Below are 26,827 nucleotides of genomic sequence, written 5' to 3' on the forward strand. Positions count from 1 at the left end.
ACAACCTACAATTTACAAGACCATATCAGTTGCTCTTTAAGTTTACACAGGCGTATCTAGTACCCATTCTACTGGGCCTTTATGAAAATCAACAGGTTCAGTTACTGGTCCCAAAAACAAAATGTATGGAGGCGAACACGTGCGCTCCTTGAAATCAAGAGTTTAAAACCCTACTTGGACTTGTGGCTAATCCTAAACTACTGAGGTGACTAGGTGGACAAGTTCAGTTACAATTTACAGATAGAAAACGGTTACAAAAACATAGTCATCTCAAATACAAGTTGATAGGGAATTCGAGAAGGTGTCGCATTCTCTATTCCCGAATTTCAAGTAAGTACTCTTGATCTACTCGAACTATTACATGAGAAGGAAGAAGGTTTACATGTTCGGAAATTGACTGCTACAAGATTGGAACCTTCCCCTCGAATATGCTTGCGGAGTTAACTACAGAGGTCTGCCTGCCGAAGAATGAGGCCCCCGCCTCCTCTCTTAGCACACACACTCAATAGCACGACGATCATTGAGACAAGTTAGCTCGAAATGGCATCAGCTTTAAACCCGAGAGGAAGGTTCGAGAAGGCTCTGGACTAAAACCAGACACACCCTCTCGTTTTTATTCGACAGTCGAAAATTTACAAGAAGCCTATGATTGGCAGAAAAATAAATACACGAAATTTCTTACTGGCCAGACTCCAAAGCTGGCGGGATGAGTAAGAAGTGTTGCAAACTTTGAAGTATCAAAAACGAAGGAAGTCAATTCAGTTCAGAAAACCTACGAACACAACATTTCTTTATATTTCTAGTTATTCCACTTTGCACCAGAGTGCATGACATCCGTTCTTAAATAGAGACATCTATGGTGAAAAGTCCAAACTTCTTGAAATAGTTTTTGCAAGCTGTGATACACCCCAAAAAACAAAAGAAATCCAGTCAGTTTAGGAAACCTTAAAACAACACATTACTCTTATCACTTTAGTAGTGACATCTTTTGATCAACGTCCCAACTTCTTGTACTAGTTGTTTCAGTTTTTATGTGATAGATAGCGTTCTTCAAGGTGCTTCATTTAAATGCACGGCGTTCAGGTGTACCTCCCGGTACAGTGCTAGTGGTTGTTTCTTTTCTAAAAACCTGGTACTCTAATTCCCTACCATTTCTCGTTATTTTGACGCCTAAGTAGTTCAGCGATCCTCCTTCATCTGACTCCATTGTAAATTTGATATCCTTGTCTATTTCGTTCACCCTTCTTAATACTTCTACGGGACCTATTTCTTTTTCATCTATAATAATGAAAACGTCGTCCACATATCTCAACCATTTTAATGATCCTTTGATTTTCTCAATTATTTTATTTAATTCCAAATAGTCCATGTAAATATTCGCCAGAATACCCGACGCCGGGGAACCCATAGCCAACCACTTTTCCTGTTTGTATATTTTGATGTTAAATCCGAAATAATTGTTCTCTAACATGTACGCAAACAACTTGACAAATTCCTCAATCTCTATTTTACTAAAACCGCTGTGTTCTGTTCAATTCCTTCTGACAATATTTATGAGATGGGAATGTTGGAATACATATCTTTAATATTGAGACTATGAATTGTGTAATTTTCCTTGTTACATTACAGAAATCGCTTGTATTACTGACTATTGGCTCCGTTGTGAATTTAAAATGCTTTCTGAAGAATACGGTACCTGTATAAGTTTGGCTAACCCGTACGTCGGACTATTTCTATAGTTTACTATCGGTCTTATGGGAATGCCTTATTTATGGATTTTGGGCCATGCCCTCTTTGTGGGCATTCCCGGGTTCGTATTTATTAGACTATTCTCATTCTTTACGTCTAAAACAAATCCTATTTCTTTCAACATCTTTTTAAAATGCTTTTGAATTACGTTCGTCGGATCTTTCTTAATTAAAGTGAACTTGCCATTCCTTAGAAACTCCTCTGTTTCATCAATATATTCTTGTTCATTCATTAGAACGATCGTATATCTGCTTTGCTTACTGTAATGTTTTTGTTCTCGATTTTCCTTCCCAATACTTTAATTTTCTTATTCATTATGATCGCTTCTTTATCTTTGTACTCTATTATCTTAGACAGTATTTTTCCTACGCCATGCCTTGTCGCTTCTTGCTCCTCAAATTCCACTTCTGATATGACCTGTTCTACCTCTGCTATTATTTACAGCTACATTCGGTATCTATTGAATCCTTAACTGGAAGGTTTCATTACTATTCCATCTTCTTTATCGTTTCCTGCTTCCTCTTTTCGCCCCTTCAGTGATTCGAGTTTCCTTCCTGCTTCTTTCTGAGAATGAAATACACTCCTCCCATACCAAACCCGGAACATTTCGTAATCTGCAGATGAAGGTCATACAAGTCCTGGTTCAGACGACTTTTCCTAATATATCGGATTCACTTTCAACTAAGTCACCCTCTCATGCCCCTCGTCTCTATCGACTTCAAATGTTTTGAAATTCATTTATTTGCTAGACAATTCTCTAAAAAATTTCAAGTACTTAGATATTTTGGATGTTTTTACTTTTGTGTTTTTAAATTTATTCGTTAATTGTCTAGCCTGGCGGGAAAGTGTAATATACAAATTTGAATGTAAGTCAATACGGACAGGATTAACCATTTTGAAAATAATCAAATTAAACACCATTCACAGTATAGCTAAATATAATGGCTACAACAGCTCCTTAAAGAGAAAATCATTAATAACCATAAACACTAACCTTCAACCACCTTAACAAAAATAAAAACTCACAACAATTTGTTATCTACTTTCACATTTAGTAATAAGCAAGTCTGCCAAATCATGAATATATTTAAAAAGCATAACGTCAAAGTAGCCTTCAAAACTTATAATAGAAAAGCAGATATTTTACACAATACGAATTCTATTAATCATAGCAACAGGTTCGCCAAGTCAGGTGTTTATAGACTCAATTGCAATAATTGTGAGGCGTCTTATGTTCGTCAAACAGGTGGGATTTTCTATACAAGACACTTAGAGTATGTTACCGTCCTGAAATATAACAGGTTTTCGGCCATGGGACAGCGCATGGGTGATACGAACTATAAGTTGACTAATATTGACCAAGACATGAAAATGCTCAGTTATAGAAAATTATGGAAAATTGATTTATCCACTGCGAACAGTTTTTCAATCCTAACTTCAATCAAAATCAAATTTCAGAGAAATCAAACATTTTATTTGACCTTTTAATTCCTATCTTTAGTAATCATGTCTGAGAAATAATTCTATTATAATCTCTTTAAATTCCCCTCTCAGCAGCAGTCTTTCTTTCTTCATCCTTTTGCTCCACTTTAGATACCCCTTCTCTCCTCCCCTCCCTCCCGTCCCCACCCACTCCCTACCCCTGCCATTCCTCCCTTTCTTTATCCCCGTCCTCTTTTCCCTGCCTACTCCTTTGTTTCCATTGGCTGTTTCCTACAGCATGTCAGTGTTTTGTTCCCTACCCATTCCTCTGTTTCCATGGCCTGCCTGCTTCCTCTAGCTTGTCAGTGTTTTGTTCTACATCGTACATTAGATGTGATGTGTATTTCACTCTAGAGATTGCTTGAGGTCCTAACTCAAGTTAAATACTACATCATATTGTGACAAGAAGGTCACAACCATACTTTTTGTTGTTATGTGTATTTTAATATTATAGTTATTCCTTTATTTCTTTATCTTACATATGCATTAGTTATCACGTGGTCTGTTTTGGCTAAAGATGGCCATTAAGTGGCTGGAACTAGTCCCAAGACTAATGTAATTGCACTGTCAATTTATTTCTTATAGTTGCACTTCAATACATTTTTTGCTATTTGCTTTACGTCGCGCCGACACAGATAGGTATTATGGCGACGATGGGATAGGAAAGGCCTAGGAATGGGGAGGTCAAAATACCGCGGGCCTTTAATTATTATCAGGGGGCAGGCCCGACCTTAAATACATCTCAAAAGGACATGTGGTTATTTAATTGATGACCAAATTTATAATGTAATTGTCACTGCTCACGCATTCATACTAATTTTCCACATCCATTTGCCGGGCGTCGAAATGGGAAACCACGGAAAACCATCTTGAGGGCTGCCGACAGTGGGTTCGAACGCACAAGCTGGATACTGCAGCTCGGTGCAGTTCAATACAGAACAGCTCAAAAGAAAGTAGGACTACAAATTGCCTTTGAGAAGACAAAATAAATGACTAACGTCAGTGATGTTAACAGACCATTGAAAGATAAGACGATTTAGTACCTGGGTGAAGTAAACCAAGATAATGGACTAGAACAATAAGTGACCATTATCCACACCCAGAGAGCATTCCAATTGACTAAAAACTTTTGTAATAAGACGGTGCTGAGTTTCGGAGCCAAATGAAGACATTACAGCACTCTTGTTAGACCGGAAGGCTTATACGCTTCACAAGTACAAGTTAGTCAACTACATAAAAGAGAACAGACGGGCAGGTTCATACAGCAGGATGGAACAACAACAAGAGAAGATCCGCTCACAAAAAGTCTGGAATTTGCTAAAACCAAAGGCTTGAGATAGTTCCAGGAATGTGAGGTGGGCATTACGGAGGATGAAATCAATGACAGGGTTTGATGGTGGAGACAGAACCCAGAAGAGGGAGAGGGGCTTTAGAGATACTGGCAGAACCTGGCGAGTTGGCCGCGGCTGTGAGCTTGCATCCGGAAGATACCGCGTTCGAATCCCACTGTCGGCAGCCCTGAAGATGGTTTTCCGTGGTTTCCGATTTTCACACCAGGCAAATGCTGAGGCTGTACCTTAATTAAGGCCACGGCCGCTTCCTTCCAACTCCTAGGCCTCTCCCATCCCATCATCGCCATAAGACCTATCTGTGTCGGTGCGACGTAAATCCCCTAGCAAAAACAAGAGTCGGCAGACGAGAATGAGGTTGGTTGTTAACACCCAGATCATAGAGGCTCAATTCGAAAAACAAAACAAAAGGAATAATAGGAAGAAACATTCTTGTCACAGAGCACACCAGTCAGCCACAGAATGTTTACATGCTTGGCTGTTTCAGTACCGAGGGTGCAATGATGGTTGAGTCAAGATATAAACCCCCAAACCCCAGGATACAACAGCCCCCAAGGGCCTTGGCCTGCCAGGCAAACGCTACTCGGTCCAAAGCCCTGCAGATTATGAGGTGTCATGTGGTCAGCACGACGAATCCTCACAGCCGTTATTCTTGGCTCGCTAGACCGGGGCTGCCAATTCACTGTCAGATAGCTCCTCCACTGTAATCATGTACACTGAGTGGACCTTGAACTAGGCATCAGATCGAGGTAAAAATCCCTGACTTGGCCGGAAATCGAACTTGGGGCTCCGGAAAAGAGACAGGCAACATACCCCTAACAGCGGGGCCGGCATGAGCCAAGATACGAAGATTGGGGCAAAAGTCATGGCGACTATTTTTTTCTCGTAGATATGTGAACGGGTTACAAACGTATATGTGTCGTATGGAAGTTCTATAGGCATAGTGTGTATGCAGAACAACAGATGGCTCTGTGATAGCTAGTAGTAGCGCAGCGAGGGCTGTGAAATCAGTCACTTGGTGAGTGTCTTGTGAGAGTGAAGTAACCCGTCTTGAGCAGAGCGCTTACATTAAATAGCCGTTCTCCGAGGGAGAAATGCGATGGAATGTCACAGTGAATAAGTGGAAGTCCTTGGGAATAATGCCCTACCATACCGTAAAGTAGCATGGTGGGTAGGAATGTTTCAGCAAGGACCTTTGTCAACCAGTGATGAGCAACGTTCGGGACGACCTTTCAGTGTGCGTACCGACGTGGCACGTGCCGTCTTCGAGCAGCTCCTGGATGAAGGCAGACGATGGACGCTACTGGAGTTAGAGAGGGCATGTGGCATTGAAAAACGCACTGTTCACAGGATATTGCGTAATGAGCTGCAATTGCGCAAAATCGCATCGCGGTGGGTACCGCATTCACTGCCGGAAGTTCAAAGGCGGGTGCGCTATGCAATGTGCTCCGACCAAATTGCACGCTGGCAACAGGACGGATATCAATTATTGTCACGAATAATCGGCATCGATGGATTTTGGCCAGGGCATACGAACCAGAACTGAAACGTCAGTCCGCGGAGTGGCGACATTCTGGATCACCAAGGAGGCAGAAGGTCCGTCAGAATCCTTCCCCAGTCGCATTGATGGTGACCGTCGCGTATAACGTTAGGGGTGTCATTGTTCGCCACTTTGTTCCACATGGCAGAACAGTGACCACACATTACTACAGGGACTCCCTCTTGCGACAGGTACGACGTGGCGTTCGGGAGAAACGTCCGGATCTGGGAGGCAGTGCAATAATTCTGCACGATAATGCAAAACCACATAAAGCAGAGTGTGTAGGGCAGCTACTGCGACGTTGGTGATGGGAAGAATTGGAGCACCCACCGTACTCTCCCGACATTTCGCCTTTGACTTTGATCTCATTCGAAAGATTAAGGAACCGCCATATGCTAGGCGGTTTTCAACACGAGAGGACGTTGCTAATGCTGTGCGCCAACAGGCAAATGATACTCAGCGCCTCCCACATCGTTGGAAGCGCGTGGTGTCAGTAGCAGGGGACTACTTTGAGGGTCTTAAGGCCCAGGTGTGTCATGTCAAATTTGTGTGTACTGTGTTGTCATTGTTTTGTACCGGGAAGGCCATATTGCCGTGTATACTACCGTAATAAATTAGTGTGTTACTATATTTCAGTGCTATTCATTGTCCATACATGTAGTTAACACCTTGTCCTTTCGTCTGTAATGTCAGATTTTCCAACCGGATCGGTATCTTCGAGAAAAAGAATAGTTGCCATGACTTTTGCCCCAACCCTCGTATTTGAAAGCCTTCTGCTGCTCGATGCCATCGATTTGGATGCTATCCATAATGAAAGTGTGTGTTTAACGTAATGTGTGATGGTAGCGTAACCTTCCAACTGTGCAGGCTATGATGTGAAGTATGGAGGGATGGCCAGGTGATGTAACCTGCCAGCTGTAAAGGCTGTGATGTGAAGTATGGATGGATGGCAGGTGATACAAACTGCCAGCCGTGCAGGCATGATGTGAAGTATGGATGGATGGCCAGGTGATGTAACCTGCCAGCTGTAAAGGCTGTGATGTGAAGTATGGATGGATGGCCAGGTGATATAAGCTGCCAGCCGTGCAGACATGATGTGAAGTATGGATGGATGGCCAGGTGATGTAACCTGCCAGCCGTGCAGGCATGATGTGAAGTATGGATGGATGGCCAGGTGATGTAACCTGCCAGCTGTAAAGGCTGTGATGTGAAGTATGGATGGATGGCCAGATGATATAAGCTGCCAGCCGTGCAGGCTGTGATGTGAAGTGTGGATTGATGACCAGGTGATGTAACCTGCCAGCCGTGCAGGCTGTGATGTGAAGTTTGTACGGATGGCCATGTGATGTAACATACCAGCCGTGCAGGCTGTGTGTGTAGTGTGTATGGATGGCCATGTGATGTAACCCGCCAGCCGTGCATTCTGTGGTGTGAAGTAAAGGTGGATGGCCAGGTGGTTTACTGCCGAGAGTGTCCGAGGACATGTTCGGCTCGTCAGATGCAGGTCTTTCGATTTGATGCCCGTAGGCGATCTTCGCGCGTCGTGATGAGAATGAAATGATGATGAAGACGACACATACACCCAGCCCTCGTATCAGAGAAATTAACAATGATGATTAAAATTCCCGACCCTGCCGGGAATCGAACCCGGGACCCCTGTGACCAAAGGCCAGCACGCTCACCATTTAGCCATGGAGCCGGACGCTGGCTGTGACGTGAAGTTTGGATAGCTGGTGATGTAACCTGCCAGCTGTGCAGGCTGTGATGTGAAGTATGGGTGTATGGCCGGGTGATGTAACCTGCCAAACGTGCAGGCTGTGATGTTAAGTGTGGATGGATGACCAGGTGATGTAACCTGTCATCCATGCAGGCTGTGATTTGAAGTATGGATGGGTGGCCACGTGATGTAACCTGCCAAACGTGGATGCTGTGATGTGAAGTAAGGATGGATGGCCAGGTGGTGCATTCTGCCAGCTGAGCAGGCTGTGATATGAAGTGCGGATGGATGGCCAGGTGATGTAACCTGCCAGCTGAGCAGGCTGTGATATAAAGTATGGATGGATGGCCAGGTGATGTAATCTACCAGCCGTGCAGGCTGTGATGTGAAGTATGGATGGCCAGGTGATATAACCTGCCAACCGTGCAGGCTGTGATGTGAAGTATAGATGGCCAGGTGATGTAACCTGCCAACCGTGCAGACTGTGATGTTAAGTAAGGATGGATGGCCAGGTGATGTAATCTGCCAGCTGTGCAGGCTATGATGTGAAGTATGAATGGATGGCCAGGTGATGTAACCTCCCAGCTGTGCAGGCTGTGATGTGAAGTATGGATGGATGGCCAGGTGATGTAACCTGCCAAACATGCACGCTGTGATGTGAAGTATGGAGGGATTGCAAAGGAATGTAAACTGCCTAACGTGCAGGCTGTGATGTGAAGTATGGATGGATATCCAGGTGATGTAACCTGCCAACCGTGCACGCTGTGATGTGAATTAAAGAGGGATGGCAAAGGAATGTAACCTGCCAAACGTGCAGGCTGTGATATGAAGTATGGATGGATGACCAAGTGATGTAACCTACCAAACGTGCAGGCTGTGATGTGAAGTATGGATGGATGGCCAGGTGATGTAACCTGCCAACCGTGCACGCTGTGATGTGAATTAAAGAGGGATGGCAAAGGAATGTAACCTGCCAAACGTGCAGGCTGTGATATGAAATATGGATGGCCAGGTGATGTAACCTGCCAGCTGAGCGGGCTGTGATATGAAGTATGCCAGGAGATGTAATCTGCCAGCCGTGCAGGCTGTGACGTGAAGTATGGATGGCCAGGTGATGTAACCTGCCAACCGTGCAGGCTGTGATGTGAGGTATGGATGGATGGCCAGGTGATGTAACCTGCCAACTGTGCACGCTGTGATGTGAATTCAAGAGGGATGGCAAAGGAATGTAACCTGCCAAACGTGCAGGCTGTGATATGAAGTATGGATGGATGGCCAAGTGATGTAACCTACCAAACGTGCAGGCTGTGATGTGAAGTATAGATGGATGGCCAGGTGATGTAACCTGACAACCGTGCACGCTGTGATGTGAATTAAAGAGGGATGGCAAAGGAATGTAACCTGCCAAACGTGCAGGCTGTGATATGAAATATGGATGGCCAGGTGATGTAACCTACCAAACGTGCAGGCTGTGATGTGAAGTAAGGATGGATGGCCAGGTGATGTAACCTGCCAACCATCCAGGCTGTGATGTGAAGTATGGAGGGATGGCCAGGTGATATAACCTGCCAACCGTGCAGGCTGTGATGTGAAGTATGGAGGGATTGCAAAGGAATGTAAACTGCCTAACGTGCAGGCTGTGATGTGAAGTATGGATGGATAGCCAGGTGATGTAACCTACCAATCATGCAGCATGTGATGTGAAGTATGGATGGAGGTCCCCTGAGATGAGCAACATGTAACAGATATTGTTTTATTTTGCCTCAAGGAAATTTATCACCATTTTTCATTTCCCTGCATTCCCTCAGTTTACAGGATCTCCTTCCATTAAGTGTGATAAAGTTTTTTTTTTTTTTTTTTTTTTTTTTTTTTTTTGCTAGTTGCTTTACGTCGTCCCGACAAAGATAGGTCTCATGGCGACGATGGGACAGGGAAGGGCCAGGAGTGGGAAGGAAGTGGCCGTGGCCTTAATTAAGGTACAGCCCCAGCATTTGCCGGTGTGAAAATGGAAAACCACGGAAAACCATCTTCAGGGCTGCCGACAGTGGGGTTCGAACCTACTGTCTCCCGAATAGTGGATACTGGCCACACTCAAGCGACTGCAGCTATCGAGCTCGGTTGTGATAAACTTACTTGTGCTGTGTTTATACTGCCCATCTTTGACTATGGTAACATAGCTCTTTCTGCCTGTGAGGGTATTGCCATATATCACTCCCCTATCGTAAACAACTGTTGTGGAATCCCGACCTCGCTTGTCTACAGGTGCCCCAAGTTATGTGAGAACAGACCTTGAAATTTTGTCCTCCCCAGACAGCTTCCCTCTTCCTGGCTGAGTTTGGCATGTTATGGTAACTCATTCATACCTGCAAATGTACCCTTGAGGCTCTAATTAGAAACATGCCCTGTAGAAAAATTATATGAAAAGAGATGTTATAAATGGTGCATAGATTTAAGAAATTAGTACATTTGTACAGTATCCATGAAGGATATGTCCTTCACCTTAAAATTCGCGTTTTGGCTACAGCTAAATCTAGTTTAACTTACCTAATTACGTATAGAATTACGAATTAAGGGCAGTTGTCTTGTGCATTGTGTATAATATGGTTTGGCATAATAACAGGCTTCATTGCCTGAGTCGTGCGCTGTACAAAAGAAAGTCATTAATAAAAATTATTTAATTTTGTTAATCATTTCTAGTAAGTGTATTAAGTTATCATCAGCATCATTTTCTTATGTTTCTGATGTTATATGTTTTATTGCCTCCCTTATATGTAGTGCTCGGGCTATTATGCCAAACCATATTATGAAGCGCCGTTGTACAATTTATGGAATAAAATTAACAGAAAACATGTAATCATAAGTTTACATCGCATTTCTAACATACATACATCATCATTATAGACGGTCATGCCTTTCAGCGTTCTGTTTGCAAGCCGCTGTGAATTTACTAAACGTCGCCACAACTAAAGCTGTGGCATCATTTAGTTTTATACCTCTTATCTTTAAATCGTTAGAAACTGAGTCTAACATTTGTCATCATATTTCTCTACCTCTACTTCTCTTACCCTCCATAACAGAGTCCATTATTCTCCTAGCTAACCTATCCTCCTCCATTCGCAACACATGACCCCACCACCGAAGCTGGTTTATGCGTATGGCTTCATCCATTGAGTTCATTCCTAAATTAGCATTTATCTCCTCATTCCGAGTACTCTTCTGTCATTGTTCCCACCTGTTTTACCAGCAAACTTCTCGCTACTTTCATGTCCGTTACTTCTAACTTATGAATATGAAATCTTGAGTCCACCCAGCTTTCGCTCCCGTAAAGCAAAGTTGGTCCGAAAACAGACCGACGTAAAGATAGTTTCGTCCGGAAGATGGCTTCCTTCTTACATAATACTGCTGATCGCAACTGCGAGATAACTGCATTAGCTTTCTACACCTTGATTCAATCTCACTATATTACCATCCTGGGAGAACACACAACCTAAATACTTAAAACTATTTACCTGTTCCAGCTTTGTCTCACCAATCTAACATTCATTTCTGTTTAATTTATATCTACTGACATCAGTTTAGTCTATGGGAGGCTATTTTAATACCATACTCATTGCACCTATTTTCAAGTTCCAAGATATTAGACTGCTGGCTGTCGGCACAATTTGCCATGATGACCAAGTCGTCAGCATACGCCAGACTGCCTAGTACATTTCCACCTAACTAAATCCCTCCCTGCCACTTCATACCTTTCAGCAGATGATCCATGCAAACTACAAGCAGCAAAGGTGAAGGATTACAGCCTTGTCAAACCCCTTTAAGTATCCTGAACCAAGAACTCGTTCTACCATCAATTCTCACTGCAGCCCAATTGTCAACATAGATGTCTTTGATTGATTTTAATAATCTACCCTTAATTCCATACGTCGCAAGATCAGTTTGGTCTTACAACTGGGAAGGAAACAAGAGAAGCTTTTCTAGCATTATGAACTATTCTAGAAAGAAGACTGAGTGTTAACAGGAAAACATACATTGCATTTGTCGATATAGAGAAAGCCTTTGACAAAGTAAACTGGAAACAACTCTTTAGTAACATGAAGATTATAGGACTGGACTGGAGAGACAGAAGACACATTTTACTCCTGTACAAATATAAAAGCACAACAATAGAAATCAGTGGTAATGTTAAGACAGCATCCATTAGAAGGGGAGTGAGAAAAGATTGTTCTACATGTTCATTGAGGAGGCCATATCAAAACTTAATTAAAATACCAAAGGAATTAAAATTAATTGACAATAAATCCACTGTATAAGGTTTGCCGATGACATTGCATTAATTGCATATTCAGAGAGGGAAATAAGTAAAATGCAATGAGTTTTAACATCAACACTACAAGAATCATAATTGAAACTGAACACCTTGAAAACAAAAGTATTAGTTGTCAACAAATCAACTGAGGAAATACCAATAAACATTGAGGCAGGTGATGAAAATATACAAGAAGTCAGTCAAATTTGCTACTTGGGAAGCATTATCACTCAGGACAACAGGTGCACCACAGAAATCAGGAGGGGGATTGCTCTATCTAAACAAGCCTTCAGTAACAAGAAGCAGCTTCTGACAAGCAGGAACATTAACATTATAGTTAGGAAAGAATTTTCCAAAATGTTTGTGTGGAGTGTTTTGTTGTAGGGTTGCGAAACATGGGTCTTAGCAAAACGGGATATAAAATGCCTGGAAGCAACGGAAATGCGGATATGGAGAAGGATGCTGAAAATTAGTTGGACAGAGAAAAATTCAAACAATAGGGTCCTTAAGGAAATAAACGAAAAAAGGGAATTGATCAACACTGTAGAAAAGAGGAAAACCAAATCCTTTGGCCACATACTTCGACGTAATACATTCTTACGACTATTCTGGAAGGAAAAGTTCTGGGTAAGAAGGGAAGAGGAAAGCCGAGGAAGAAGTATCTGGGTTCCGTGATGGACAGGTTTAATTTGAAAAAATATGTTGATTTGAAACGCTCAGCAGTGGAGAGACAAGGCCTTGCCTTTAGGATACGAATGAAATGAATTCCGTAGTCCCCCAGTATGGCGAACATCTTTCTCCTCGGCACCCTGTTATATGCTTTCTCTAGATATACGAAACATCAACACAACTGTCTATTCCTCTCTTAACATTTTTTCAGTTACTTGGCGCGTACTGAAAATCTGATCCAGGCAGCCCTTGAGTGGTCTGAAACCACCAACACTGATCGAACCGTCCATTCCAAGATGCCAGTGAACACTGCCTGGTGTACTAATCGATAGTTGTTGCAATCTTCCAGTTCCCTTGCTTATAGATAGGTGCAATTACTGCTTTTGTCCAATCTGAACGTATCTTACTCAAGTCTTTGTTTCTCAATCTGTGTTTCCTTGTCTTTTCTATTATACTTCTTAGGTATTTCATTGCATTGAAGTCTACTCTCTTCCCTACGTGTCATTGTCCAAGGCTCGGCTGTATAGGTCACACTTAATTGGAACTTCCTTTTCCCACGCAAGGTTTCTTGTACTGTGGCAATCTCCATATACAGCCTTGTATTGTGCAATAATTCACTCCCTTGATATTTGAAACTATCAACAATTTCAAGGCTTTGACCACCAGTTTTCACAATGCCTTTCCCTCATCTTTCTCCTCCTGATATCACCAGTGTCTTGCTTTTCTATGCACTGCTTTTCATACCTTACTTTTCAATATCCTTGTTCATTGCATCAAGTTGTTCTTTGCCATTTGTTCCCCAGACCACAATATTGTCTCGAAATCTGCCTTCCTTTGTCTTCTTTTCAATTTCTTCTATAAACATTCGAAAGAAAAATGGCCATGGCTCACTCGGTCCAGTTTCATTTCTAAACCGTTCTGTCAGTCTGTACGCTGCTGACACAGTTTTTGTACATTGCTTGCACCATTTCTACAGTTCATATTCAGAGTCTGGTTTCCCACACCTCCCTGGGAACACTATCGGATGCGGATGTCATGGCCAAATCCTGGCTCTACTGTAGATCTTCCACTTCCGCTTGCAACTCTGCTTCTAGTTTTATTCTCATTCTCCTCTCTAATATTCGCTAGAGTGATAACAGTGTGGCTCCTCTGTAGGTACACACACTTTTTCGTGCCCCTTCTTCAAGATTGGAATTATTATACCCTTTCCCCTATCTTCTGGCACACGTTTCTGCCTCATTATGCACTAACGATCTGTATACCTATTGCAGTCAAATACGTCGAGCAGCCTTTATCTTTTCCACACTAATTTCATCCTTTCATTGTGCCTTCTCCATTCTCATTTTATGGGCTGCTAATTCCATTTCTGACATGGTTATTTTATCTTTTGCTGTTGAGTCAACATACCGTAGTACTGCCGTCTCCTCTGCACAGTTTCCCAAATTCTCTTTATTTCTTCTGAATGTGTTATATACTCTCCACAATCCTCTTTCTTCACCTTCATATAAACTCCTTCTATTACTTTGTATGTTATTTTATTTATAAATAGCTCCATATAATTCTCTATAGCTTTCTTTTATCGCCAAATATATTTGTTTCCTGTTTTTGTGTAAATTCTTCCCAACTTTTCTTGTCTTCCCAATTTAATACATTTGCTTTCATTGTCAAGATACTTCCATTTTTTCTTTCTTATAATTTTTTCCATTATTGACATGGTTTCTTCTTTTTTTCACTGCTTCTCTCACCTTATCATTCCACCACGTGTCTCCTTTCAATTTACGCTCATTGATGTTCTACCACAGGCACTCTCAGTTCCACATGAAGTTGGAAAATTCATCTTAACTGCATTTCCTACTTTAGTAAGTGGAATTTGTTGTTTCAGGCTCTCCAGAAATTCTTCCTGTACACTCTCATCTTTTAATTTCCTCACTTTTATTTTGCTATTATCTCCTTAATTTTTTTCCATTTTCTCCATTCTCACTTTTGCTATCACAATTCTATGATCTCCATTGAATGGTTCTCCTGCTAAAGCTGTTACATCCATCAACTGTCTGAAATTTGTCCTTTCCATCATAAAGTAATCAATTACTAGTTTCATTCTCCTGTCTCTCAAACGATATCTTGTAACTTCCTTCTCAAATCATGTGTTGTACATCATCCCTCTCACAAAACTCAACTGGTTTCTCTTCCTCTTTATTCCTTTTCCTGTATGCAGCTTGCCGTTCGTTTCCCACCTGCCCATGATAATCACTTCCACATCAGTTACCTCCTCTTCTAGTTCCTCCAGAGATTCCTCAGCATCCTCCTCTTTGTTCCCTGTCTCTGGGCGTTATGAAGTCCTTCCTTTTGTCATTATTCTCAGTGTATCCTAGATGTGATGACTAATGCTGTGTCAAGAGAACTTTGCTCTGCGTCTTCAGCGACTGTCCCGGAGAAAGGGTTCTCAAACAATGAGATTTGAATTTAGACGTTACAATAGGAGTGGAAGAGGTACATTCATTCGTCACCAGATGGCTCCCCAGCCACAGTACAGCGGTAGCGTTCGAAGCGGAAGCTGACGGAACCATCAGAATCAGTCTGAGGTCACATGGCATAACAAGTGTATGCACATATGAAAGTATGACATTGACACAAGCCTAGAATGAAACATCTGGTGATGAGGAACGTACAAATTTGGAAGACACCAAACCGAAATAACAGTAGTGAAGGGACAGGGTAGGGATCTACCTGTGTAAATCCTTAATGGCTGGCGTCCACGTATTACTTAATTGATAGCCAGTGTCCCTGTTGAAATTTAAGAATTTCTACGTATTTCCGCAGCCTCCCATATAATCCTGGACCTGTAGTGTCTAGTGTGGGTAAGAGCTCGAGCATCTTGGTACACGACATCATGACCTGATGATACAGCATGCTCAGCTATTGCTGATTTGTCTGGCTGGTTGAGACGAATATTTCGTTCATGTTCCTTGGTACGAGTATCAATGGACCGGCATGTTTGGCCAAAGTATACCTTACCGCAAGTACAGGGAATTTCGTATACCCCAGGATGTACAAGTGGGGACAATTTGTCCTTGGTTTTACTCAGACTGTGAGCAACTTTAGTAATGTTGCCAAGGACGGTTTTTATATTGTGTTTGCGGAGGACTGTGGAAATTCGATCTTTGGTGTTGTGAATGTAAGACAGGTAGGCAGTTCCCTTCACCTCGTCCTTCTGTGTGCTTTGCTAGGTCATTTCTCTATGATGCAGGACTGTATGAATCTGCAAGTTGCTGTAACCATTGCCCCTGAACGTGAATTTGAGCGTATCCATCACCACCTGGATATTTGATGGCTCACAAATCGTCTCGCCCTCTTGGCGAGTGTCGTGAGAATGCCTTGTTTTTGTGCTGGATGGTGGTGAGAATTTGCGTGAAGACAGCGTTTTTTGTGGGTGGGCTTGCGATAAACGGTATTTCCTAAGGAGCTGTCCGGTTTCTTTCTTACTTGAACATCCAAGAAAGGCAGGCATCCGCCCGACTCCATCTCCATAGTGAATTTAATTGAAGGATGTTGCTGATTTAGGTGGTTTGGAAATAGATAAAGTTGCTCAGGACCTTGGGACCATCCAGCACTCACCAAGAGGGCCGTGAAAGCCTCAATGGCAACATGTCACTGATGTACTCGTACTCCACCATATCCACATACTCTTCGAGCTGTTTTAAAATTGTCAGGCCCTCTCCATTTTCCCCTATCCAGTATAGTGTATATCATTTCTGCATTCTTTCCAGCACTTCTGCTTTTCCTGTCAGGGCCATATGCCTATTTCATGATGTTGGTTACTGGTCACCCATTTTACACAGTTCCTCCAGTCCCCAAGGAACTGTGCATCGCTTGTAGCAGGGTGTACAACTTTTTAAGTAGCATATCATAAAGGCTGTTGTTCAGGTCCTAGAGACCTGCTGCCAGGTGTAACTTCAGCCGCTCCTCAGGAATACAGACGCCTTTTGCTACCGCTTCTCTGAAGTACAGACGTTGCTGCTGTTGGGACTGGGGTTCTCTTTCGCCACCTATAGTGTTAACCATGTTCTTCCTGGTGAATTTATGTCTCATTTCTACACAAAGGCTTCACCTGGCCTCCGAAGTGATTGTTCCTCTGCCTGTAGCTGCCGGTGTCCCTTTGACCGCTTGACCCTCGGCCAGACAGTCGCAGGTAATACCGTCTGCTGTCACACGCTGTAGCAGCATGACCCTGACCTGACGTGGCGGGGAATGTTAGACTGAAATAATTTGCTAGTGTTTACTATGTAATGAAAAAATACTCCGCGACAGTTTTTTTTATCATGTGTTCCGACCAATTGAAATATTTATTGATACTACTCCAAGGTTCTTTACATGGCAATAATGCTTTGTGATTCTGATGGGTTCACTTTCAGAAAGTTGGTGGTTGCCTTGTGTGGATGTTATAGTAAATATCCTCTAGATATAAGTAATATTTCCAAGTGACAACATTGCAGCAGTCAGTGTGGGAAGGGGGAGCTATGTGACCTCTCAGTTTTTATGTTCCGATCTCCCTTTTAAATTATGACTTTTTTTCTTTCCTTTTCTTAAATTGAAGATAAATTAATGATATTTTATTCTGGAAGAATGAAATTTATTTTATCAGCTATTTCATGTTTATTTGTACATTTTATTCACTTTACTTTTGTATTGTGCTATTCTTAATTTTCTTTCTTGTAGCCTTCTACAGACATTAAGGATACGTTATTCGTAGAGGAACACTCAGTTGGTGAACTAGCCCCAAGTCTCCAAGAAGAAAACTTGTAAGTACAGTTTACTTATGCGCTGTCATACCCAGTGGAATTTGTTGAACAAGCTACTTTCATCAAATTAATCTCCCTTTTCATACTAAGTATCTTAACTTGGAGCACAAACTTTCTTTACTTACCAACCCCGTGGGTGGGGGACACAGACTAAGAATACACCCACAGTATCCCTGCCTGTCGTAAGAAGCCACCCAAAGGGGCGAACAAGGGATGATTATATTAGAACCATGAAGCTGCTTGTGATTAGTACCATCACACGGGGAACACTACGTGTCGCCTTTACTTTCAAGCATTACTGCTACGTTAGGTACACAATAGGTTTATGATTAGTAGCAGCAGAGAGTGGTTCACAGTAGGTTTACAGTACCTGTGATTAATACCACTATATGCAGAACACCACGGGCTTATGTTGCCTGTGATTAATACCACTATGTGCAGAACACCACAGGCTTACGTTGCTTGTGTTTAGAACCCACTGTATAAGGAACACTACGTGCTTACGTTGCCTGTGATTAGTACCCTCTATGTAAGGAACACCACGGGCTTACGTTCCCTGTGTTTAGTCTCCACTATGTGAGGAACATCACGGGAATACGGGCACCCATGATTAGTACACCTAGGCGAGGAACACCATGGTTTTGCGTTGCCTATGAGTGGCACCATTATGTGAGAATCACCATAGGTCTGCGTAACCTGTGCGATGTACAATAATTGTGAGTGATACCATAATGTGTGGAACATCATGAGTGTACGCTATTTGTGATTTGTGCTGCAACATGACAAATACCACGGTTCTACTTTACTAACAATAAGTACCATTATGAGGAGCCGTAGACCTCGATTTTGGATCCATTTAGCCTACAGGCGTCAGTGATTCAGGATTGTGCTTTAGAAGCAGTCCCTTGGTCAGTAATATATTGTTTTATGATAGTTTTTGAGAAAGTCAGGTCAGACCCACTCATTGCTTTAAATTCATTCTTCATCATCATGTTTTGAATTCTGGTCAGTGGATGATTTATTACTTTTAAATACTCAAAAAGCTTAATAATAGGAATCGGAAGTCGCAAGCGAGAAACCTAACCTCAGATGTAGCATGCTATAGACATCTACCCGGGGCGGCACCTGCATAAGTGCTCATGTTGCGTCTCGTAGTAGTGCTTCTTGGTTGTATGTCTTAATATTAGTTTTTGTGAAAATGTCAAAAAAGAAATATGATGTATTGTTGAAAAGCGCTTATAGGAAAGAGTTTCCGTGCTTCATTGAATGCATGAAGGGACCAAAATTCGGAATCAACTATATGTATGTGTGAAATGAAACTACTGATGACATTATGAGCCAGGCTTTGTCACGCGAAGAACGACTATTCATGTTCCTTTAATCAAATTTACATAATTTTTTGCCTTTTTCTCTCAAGTTTTATGGATATCTTTGAGAATCCAAACGTAGCTCTTCAGTCAAGTAGGCCGCACATCCACTTATTGAGGTCAGTTTTGGAGGAACTATTGAAGAATGTGATGGCAAGATTTGTGAAACCACGTGTTATTAAAAGCTTCCCTCTCTCCTTGATGTAGATTATCATACTCCAGCAAATCAAAAGGATGATTGTGATCTGATTATAGGGAACTCGGAATTTGTTTGGTGAATACTTTGAAAGAAAATGTGCATAATCTTTAAGTCTGTTAGAAAGTGTTTCTATGTATCATGCGACAACATGGTACAAAACTTTCCGTTCAAAGACGGAGTTTTAATTAATATAGATGTTGCAAATATTTCTGCTATAAGTAAGGCATAATTTTCTAGCCTTAGATGTTTCATTAACAAGTGTCCGGACATTTTGACTAGTGAAACGGAACATTTGGATAAAGAAACTGATATTCTGCACTCCCAGTTCTGTAACTTTCCGCTCGAAGAAACAGACATGGCAAAAGGAAGAATCGATGTTCAGTGGGCATTGGTTGGCCGCATGAAATTAGTTGATGGTGTACTTAAGTTTGACAGACTAATGTGATGCATGCTATTTTATCATTTTCACATAGCTATGCAGAATGCGAAAGGATTTTTAGCAGTCACAAAGACAAGTACACAGTTCAGATCTTGCTGTCTGAACAAACTTTTGAGAAGCTTTTAACCGTAAATCAGTTCAGCAAGGCAAGTGCTTTGAGCTAAAATTTAGTTCCGAGTTTCTGAAGAGTGCTAAGTCAGCTACGGGTGTGTCAGTAATATAATAATACTTTATTAATGGTAATACAATTTTACACACAGAAGAGAAAGATAAACAAAACAAAATACACACAAAAAGGTCAGTGGAGTATAAGAAGAAAAAAGATGTAAAGAAATATACACAGGTCATATTAAAAATAAGCACAGGAAAGTAATAGTCACTTCTGGAGAGGATGTAAGTGATTTCTAAATTTTGACAATGAAGAGTTAAATATATCAATTTCCACTTTGTTTAGAAATTTTTACATTCGTTCAGTTGGCCCATTGAATGCATAATTAGTTCTATGCCAATTTGTAGACAGTGTATTCTTGAACCTCGTGAGTCTGTCTGGTATATGTAGGTTAATTTTTTTAAGGAGTTGTGGGCAGTTCACCAAGCAGTAAATGTATCCAGGAATTCACGGTGTTGTGACAGACTGTGCAGTTTTAAAGACTGTTGTAAGGCTTTATAATCAACATTATCATATGAGAATCGTGCTCTAAATGAATATAAACGAACAAATTTACGTTGTTTGGAATCAAATCTATGGATAGAGGTCGATGAGAGGGGTTCCATACAAGTGTACACTATTCTAGTATAGGGTGCACCATAGATACATTCAGCAATTGATAGGTAGCTAAGTTTGAAAATTCTCTGGAATATCTAGTAATGCAACCCAGTCTTTGTAATGATTTCTACAAATATTTTCAATATGTTCATTAAATGATAGGTTATAACTGAAGAAAACACCAAGGTTGTTAACTTGTGAAACAGGAGTTAGAATGTTATTACTAAATTTGTACTGAAATTATTTATTCTTCTTGTTCTTAAAACATGATATTATTTTACATTTTTCGTGATTAAGTTTCAACCCAGTTCGAATTCAGTACTTTTCCAGATGATGTAAATATTCCTGAAGTTCTAAACTATCAAGTGGACAGTTAATTTGCATAATTTTCTTGCATCATCAGCAATCAAAAACAATTCAGAATTCTTAAGTATATTTTTTATGTCATTTATGATGAGTAAACAGTAGGGGCACAAGATGAGACCCTTGAGGAACTCTACTGGTAACAATAGTAGGTGCAGAAAAATGAATCCTTACTTTAACAATCTGCAGGCGATTTTTAAGGTACGATTCAAACCAGGAGAGGTGTTCCGTCCTCTTAGAAAATTTATACAGAGCGCGCTCTTGTCCGCGTCTCTATTGAGTGTCCAGAATGCATCTGGTTTCCGGCAAGAAAAAGAGACAGGCTCGAACTAGACAACATGTCGGCGAGACATGCATTCACGGCCACATGGCCTCCAACTTAATCAATAGCCATCCAGGCATTTCAGTTTATTGTTTAACGTGTAAATAGTTTCTATGTATTTTGTTAATCATGTACAATTGTAATAAAAGTTTCATTACGTGTAATATTGGTGAATGACTTGGCCCTATGGTCTTATCACGTGCTTAACCAAACTACAGTCCACTACCAGAATAATCATCGCTGTTTAGTAATACAACATGTGTGCTACAGCATTCAATTCGTCACCAAACATTTTGGTCCATTTCCGGGCCCGATATTACACGGCAAAAGTGAAACGCGTGTGAAATATCCGCAGGATTGGAAACATACAATGCAACGTGGGACTCTTCAGTTTACAAGGTCAGATTCCCTTTAATTACCTTTTCCTTGCATTATTTACATTTGTGTGAGCCAGTGCTTTACGATGGACGAGAACGAAATCGCAAAGCTGATCAAGCAACGGGGTTATCTGAAAGGTAGAATCACAAAAATCAAAACTTTCGTCGAAAAGTACGACACTACTCAAAACCTAGCAGACATTAGGGTTAGATATGATGCACTTATTGATTTAGAAAGCAAATACGATTTAGTTCAATCGCAGCTTGAGGTGGAGGATAGTAAACGATATCATGGGGTAGATAGAGATGAAGTAGATGACATTGTGTACAGTTTGAAGGCAAAAATGCAGGTATTATTGTCGCCAGACCAACACGAAAATGCCGGTAGTATCAGAAGTAACACTTCCAATTCGTCGCATGAAAATATCAACATCAAATTACCCGCGATTAAACTACCCATGTTTAGTGGTAACTATGAAGATTGGATGTCGTTTGAAGATAATTTCAAACTATTGGTGCATGAAAATTCCAGTCTAGCAACCATTCAGAAATTTCACTATTTACTAGGAGCAGTTCAAGGTTCAGCTAAAGCATTAATTCAGAACCTTCCAACTACTGAAACAAACTATACGGTAGCTTGGAACCTATTATGTGATCGGTTTCAAAACAAGAGACTGATAGCAGCAAAGCATGTTAGAGAAATCTTAAACATTGCAACAGTGGAGAATGAAACCGCTGAAGACCTCAGGCAGTTCATCGGCACATTCTCAAGCAACTTACAAGCACTTAAAGCATTGAAATTAGATACTCCTCTCGATGAAGTAATATTATCACAACATATTGTTGATCATCTTGATTATGAAACCAGGAGGGGCTGGGAACTAGAAGCAAACGCCAACAAAAATTCCTCCCTCAAACAATTAACATCTTACATTGAACATCGCTGCCAAGTCCTTGAAAGCATGCAAACATCTGTCAGTCAAGGCAAGGTGCGCGGTAGTAAAGAAAGCTCACACAAGAAAAAACCGTCGTCCTATACACATGTTGCATGCATTAACAATCAGTGCTCTTATTGTAAACAAGGTCATACACCAGGACTTTTTGCATGTGAAGCATTTCTCAAGTTAACAGTGTCAAATCGCATTCAATATGCTCGTGACAACAAACTCTGTTTAAATTGTCTTAGAGCATCACATAAAACGTCAGAGTGTACATCCAGTCACTGTCGCAAATGCAACAAGGCCCACAACACTTTACTCCATCTTGAAAATCCCAAGTCTAGTACAACTAACGAAACTACTTCGAACAACAAGGTGGTATTTGCCAGCGTTCACACAACCACCAAGAATGAACATCCATGTACTCGAAACAAACCATATGTGTTGTTATCCACAGTTATTGTCAAAATCAAGGATCACAGTGGTAAATTTCGCAAGGTTCGAGGACTCTTGGACAGCGGCAGTCAGACTCATCTCATTACTACAGACACTGTCAGCAGACTAAATTTAAAATGTAAAGAAGACACCACTTCTATTGTAGGCATTAACAATTCTTCATCAACTCTGAAACACAGTGTGGATATTCACCTCCAGTCCACAACATCAGATTTTAACACTAACATAAATTGTTTAGTGGTTCCTGCCATCACAGGAGAAATGCCTTCCATGGAGTTAGACTACAAATCGTGGAACCTACCTAATGACATCACACTAGCAGATCCTAAATTCTACAGTCCAGGCAAGGTAGATTTAATCATTGGTGCAGAGATGTTCTTTAACATTTTAAAGACAGATGGGAAAAAACGTGCAGGTGATTACCCGGTATTGCAGGACACTCATCTGGGTTGGATAATTTCTGGTAAATGCCCTCAGTCAAACAGCCATCCTGCATGCAACACAGTCACTTCTCTCTTTGTCAAAAAGGAAGATCAACTCGACACGCAACTTCGTAAATTTTGGGAAATAGAAGAATTGCACACTAAACCCAAAACTCAGGATGAACAACAGTGTTTACAGCACTTCAAGGAAAACACCACACGCACTCCTGAAGGAAGATTCGTTGTCAGGTTACCTCGTAAGGAAACTCGATCACCCTTGGGCAATTCTCGTGATATGGCAACACAGCGATTTCAACAACTGGAAGCAAAATTCAAGAAAAATCCAGTATTGCATGAACAGTATGCAAACTTCATGTCCGAGTATGAACAGTTACTTCACATGAGGGAGGTAGGCCTACATGCAACAAATGATTCTGAACATTATTACTTGCCACACCACGCAGTATTTAAACAAAGCACAACTACATCAGTCAGAGTAGTTTTTGACGCATCAGCCAAAACTACTACTGGAGTGTCGCTTAATGATACATTGTTAGTAGGGCCTACTATACAACAAGACCTTTATTCCATTGTGTTGAGATTCAGGACACACAACATTGCATTTACGGGAGACATCACGAAAATGTACAGACAAGTTCGGGTTCATGAAAATGACACGCAGTTGCAAAGAATTATTTGGAGGGAATCGCCACAAACAGCTATCAAGACTTACGAACTATTGACTGTCACGTATGGTACAGCTTCAGCTCCATATTTGGCAACACAGTGCCTCAAACAATTGGCAGAAGATGAAGCAACTTCATTTCCACTGGCATCAACGGTTTTACAAAGGGATTTTTATGTTGACGATGCCCTGTGTGGTGCGTCCAACATCGCTGAAGCATTAAAATTGCAAAGTGAACTCATAGCCTTACTCAATAAAGGTGGTTTTCCCATCAGGAAATGGTGCTCAAATCATCAAGCTATACTTGCCGCTGTTCCACCTGAAGACAGAGAAATTAATTTACCTTTCCAGTTTGATAATGATGACACCATACAAGCTTTAGGATTATCATGGCATCCTACGTCAGACAAATTCTTAGTGGCAAACAGAATCAAACACATTCCAGGGAACAGTAACATTACTAAACGCACCACTACGTCAGTTGTAGCATCTATATTTGACCCATTAGGATTGATCAGTCCATTAGTGATACTATACAAGATATTTTTGCAGGACTTATGGTTACATCAACTTCACTGGGACGACCCACTGCCAGATCCATTAGCATCAGACTGGGCAAAATTACAAATGCAGCTAGCACACATTGACAATATACAAGTAGAACGCCACGTATTAATTGAGGGTGACTTGGCAAATATTCAAGTTCATGGATTTTCAGACGCTTCCGAGCGAGCTTATGGCGCATGCATCTACCTTCGGTCAGTGAATCAGGAGGGTGAAGTATCAGTCAAACTGCTATGCTCTAAATCGCGCGTAGCTCCGGTTAAACGAGTCACTCTTCCTCGTCTAGAACTTCTCGGTGCAGCATTATTAGCTCAGTTGGTACACAAAACCATGCCAGTCTTAAACTTGGCCATTAATGAAACACATTTATGGACAGACTCCACTATCGTACTGTCATGGTTAGCATCACCAGCATCACGTTGGAAGACCTTTGTAGCAAATAGGGTAGCTCACATTCAACAGTCAACGAACACTAGTGACTGGCATCATGTACCATCACAAGATAATCCAGCGAACTTGATTTCTCGAGGCGTCAGACCAGCAGATCTGCAAAACTCAACCATTTGGTGGTCAGGACCCGCCTGGTTGTCCACTTCTGAGTTAAATTGGCCGCAGAACAACAATGTTGAGGATTCGCTCGCCATAGCAGAGCAGCGACAATCATCCACACTATTAGTAGTGACACAAGCTGAAACTATTATTGAGAAATTCTCATCATTAATAAGACTGCAACGAGTAATAGCTTATTGTTACAGATTTTTGCATAACACTAAGCATGCCAGGGACAAGAAAATTGGGCCTTTAAATGTTGAAGAATTGGAACATTCATTAGAAGTCTGCATTCGTATTGCACAAAATGCAGCCTTCTCAGAAGAGATTGGAGACCTGAAAAACGGAGGCGTAGTCTCTAAGAAGAGCCAGATAAGGAACCTATGTCCCTTCTTACACAACAATATTCTAAGGGTCGGAGGCAGGTTGAAGAATGCATCGATTCCGTTTTCATCCAAACATCCAATACTGTTACCATCAAAACATCACCTGACGACTCTAATTGTCAAACATGAACACTTACAACAAGCTCATGCAGGACCAGAATTGTTGTTAGCAACCCTTCGTCAACGTTATTGGATTCTGAATGGCAGAAATGTAGCCAGACAGCAAGTGCACAAATGCGTAACATGTTACAAATTGAAAGGCGTAACTAGTCATCAACTCATGGCTGACTATCCTGAGCATCGAGTTCAACCAGCACGTCCATTCAGTGTTTGTGGCATTGATTATGGAGGTCCTATTCTACTTCGCCCAATTAACAAGAGGAGCAATGTCCGTATCAAGGCATACATCGCACTATTTGTTTGCTTCACGACAAAGGCTGTACATTTGGAAGTAGTCAGCAGTCTTACTACAGATGCCTTCTTAGCCGCACTTCGCCGTTTCATAGCCAGAAGAGGAAAGCCCGCAGATATCTACAGTGACAATGCTACTACGTTTATTGGAGCCGATAGAGAATTAAAAGATCTTCACCAATTCATAGCATCACCGCAGCATCAAGAGGAAGTTGTAAGCAATCTGGCAAACAAGAGTATCAACTGGCATTACATTCCACCTCGTTCACCCCATTTTGGAGGATTATGGGAAGCTGGCATCAAGTCAGTTAAATATCATTTGCATCGAGTTGTTGGAAACTCATCATTAACATTTGAAGAGCTTAGTACTGTGCTCACACAAATTGAAGCCTGTTTAAATTCACGTCCACTTACAGTCCTATCCTCAGATCCGACTGACCCTCAACCCTTGACTCCAGGTCATTTTCTTACTGGAAGCAGTTTGAATTCCATTCCTGAATCCAATCTGACACTTGTACCCAGCAATAAACTTTCAGCATGGAAACGGTTGCAGCAAATGGTGCAACACTTTTGACCAGATGGCATAAGGAATACTTAACCCAACTACAAAACAGGCCAAAGTGGGCCTCCCAGCAACCTTGTATACAACTTGGAGCAGTGGTGGTTATCAAGGAGGACAATTTACCCCCGCTTCAGTGGAGACTAGGTGTGATTGAGGAACTTCACCCAGGTCTCGATGGACTTGTGCGAGCAGTCACCATAAAAACTGCTCATGGAATTTTCAAGAGACCAATAGTGAAGTTGTGTCCCCTTCCCATCGAGTAGTGTTTTCTTTTAAATGACAATATGATTCCTTACAGTGTCAGTTAGTTGATTGGTGTATAAAGTTGTATTTGTAGTTATATTGTACAGTCATTTAACAAAATGAACAATTCAAAAACTCTCATTGTGCAGCTGTGAACTAAACAAACT

At 41.4% G+C, this 26,827-nt stretch overlaps 1 protein-coding gene across 4 annotated transcripts in view; it reads left to right on the top strand.

The window, feature by feature from the left end:
* LOC136866895 (gastrula zinc finger protein XlCGF57.1) overlaps nt 1-26,827 on the top strand; it is a 213,047-nt gene that overhangs the window by 179,563 nt on the left and 6,657 nt on the right. For all 4 annotated transcript variants that reach the window (XM_067143989.2, XM_067143987.2, XM_067143988.2 and 1 more), the window contains one exon: nt 17,529-17,611. In XM_067143989.2, the coding sequence (XP_067000090.2) occupies nt 17,529-17,611 (83 nt within the window). The remainder of the gene's footprint in view (nt 1-17,528; nt 17,612-26,827) is intronic.

Source organism: Anabrus simplex, chromosome 3 (genome assembly GCF_040414725.1).
Source record: "Anabrus simplex isolate iqAnaSimp1 chromosome 3, ASM4041472v1, whole genome shotgun sequence".
Lineage (NCBI taxonomy): Eukaryota > Metazoa > Arthropoda > Insecta > Orthoptera > Tettigoniidae > Anabrus > Anabrus simplex.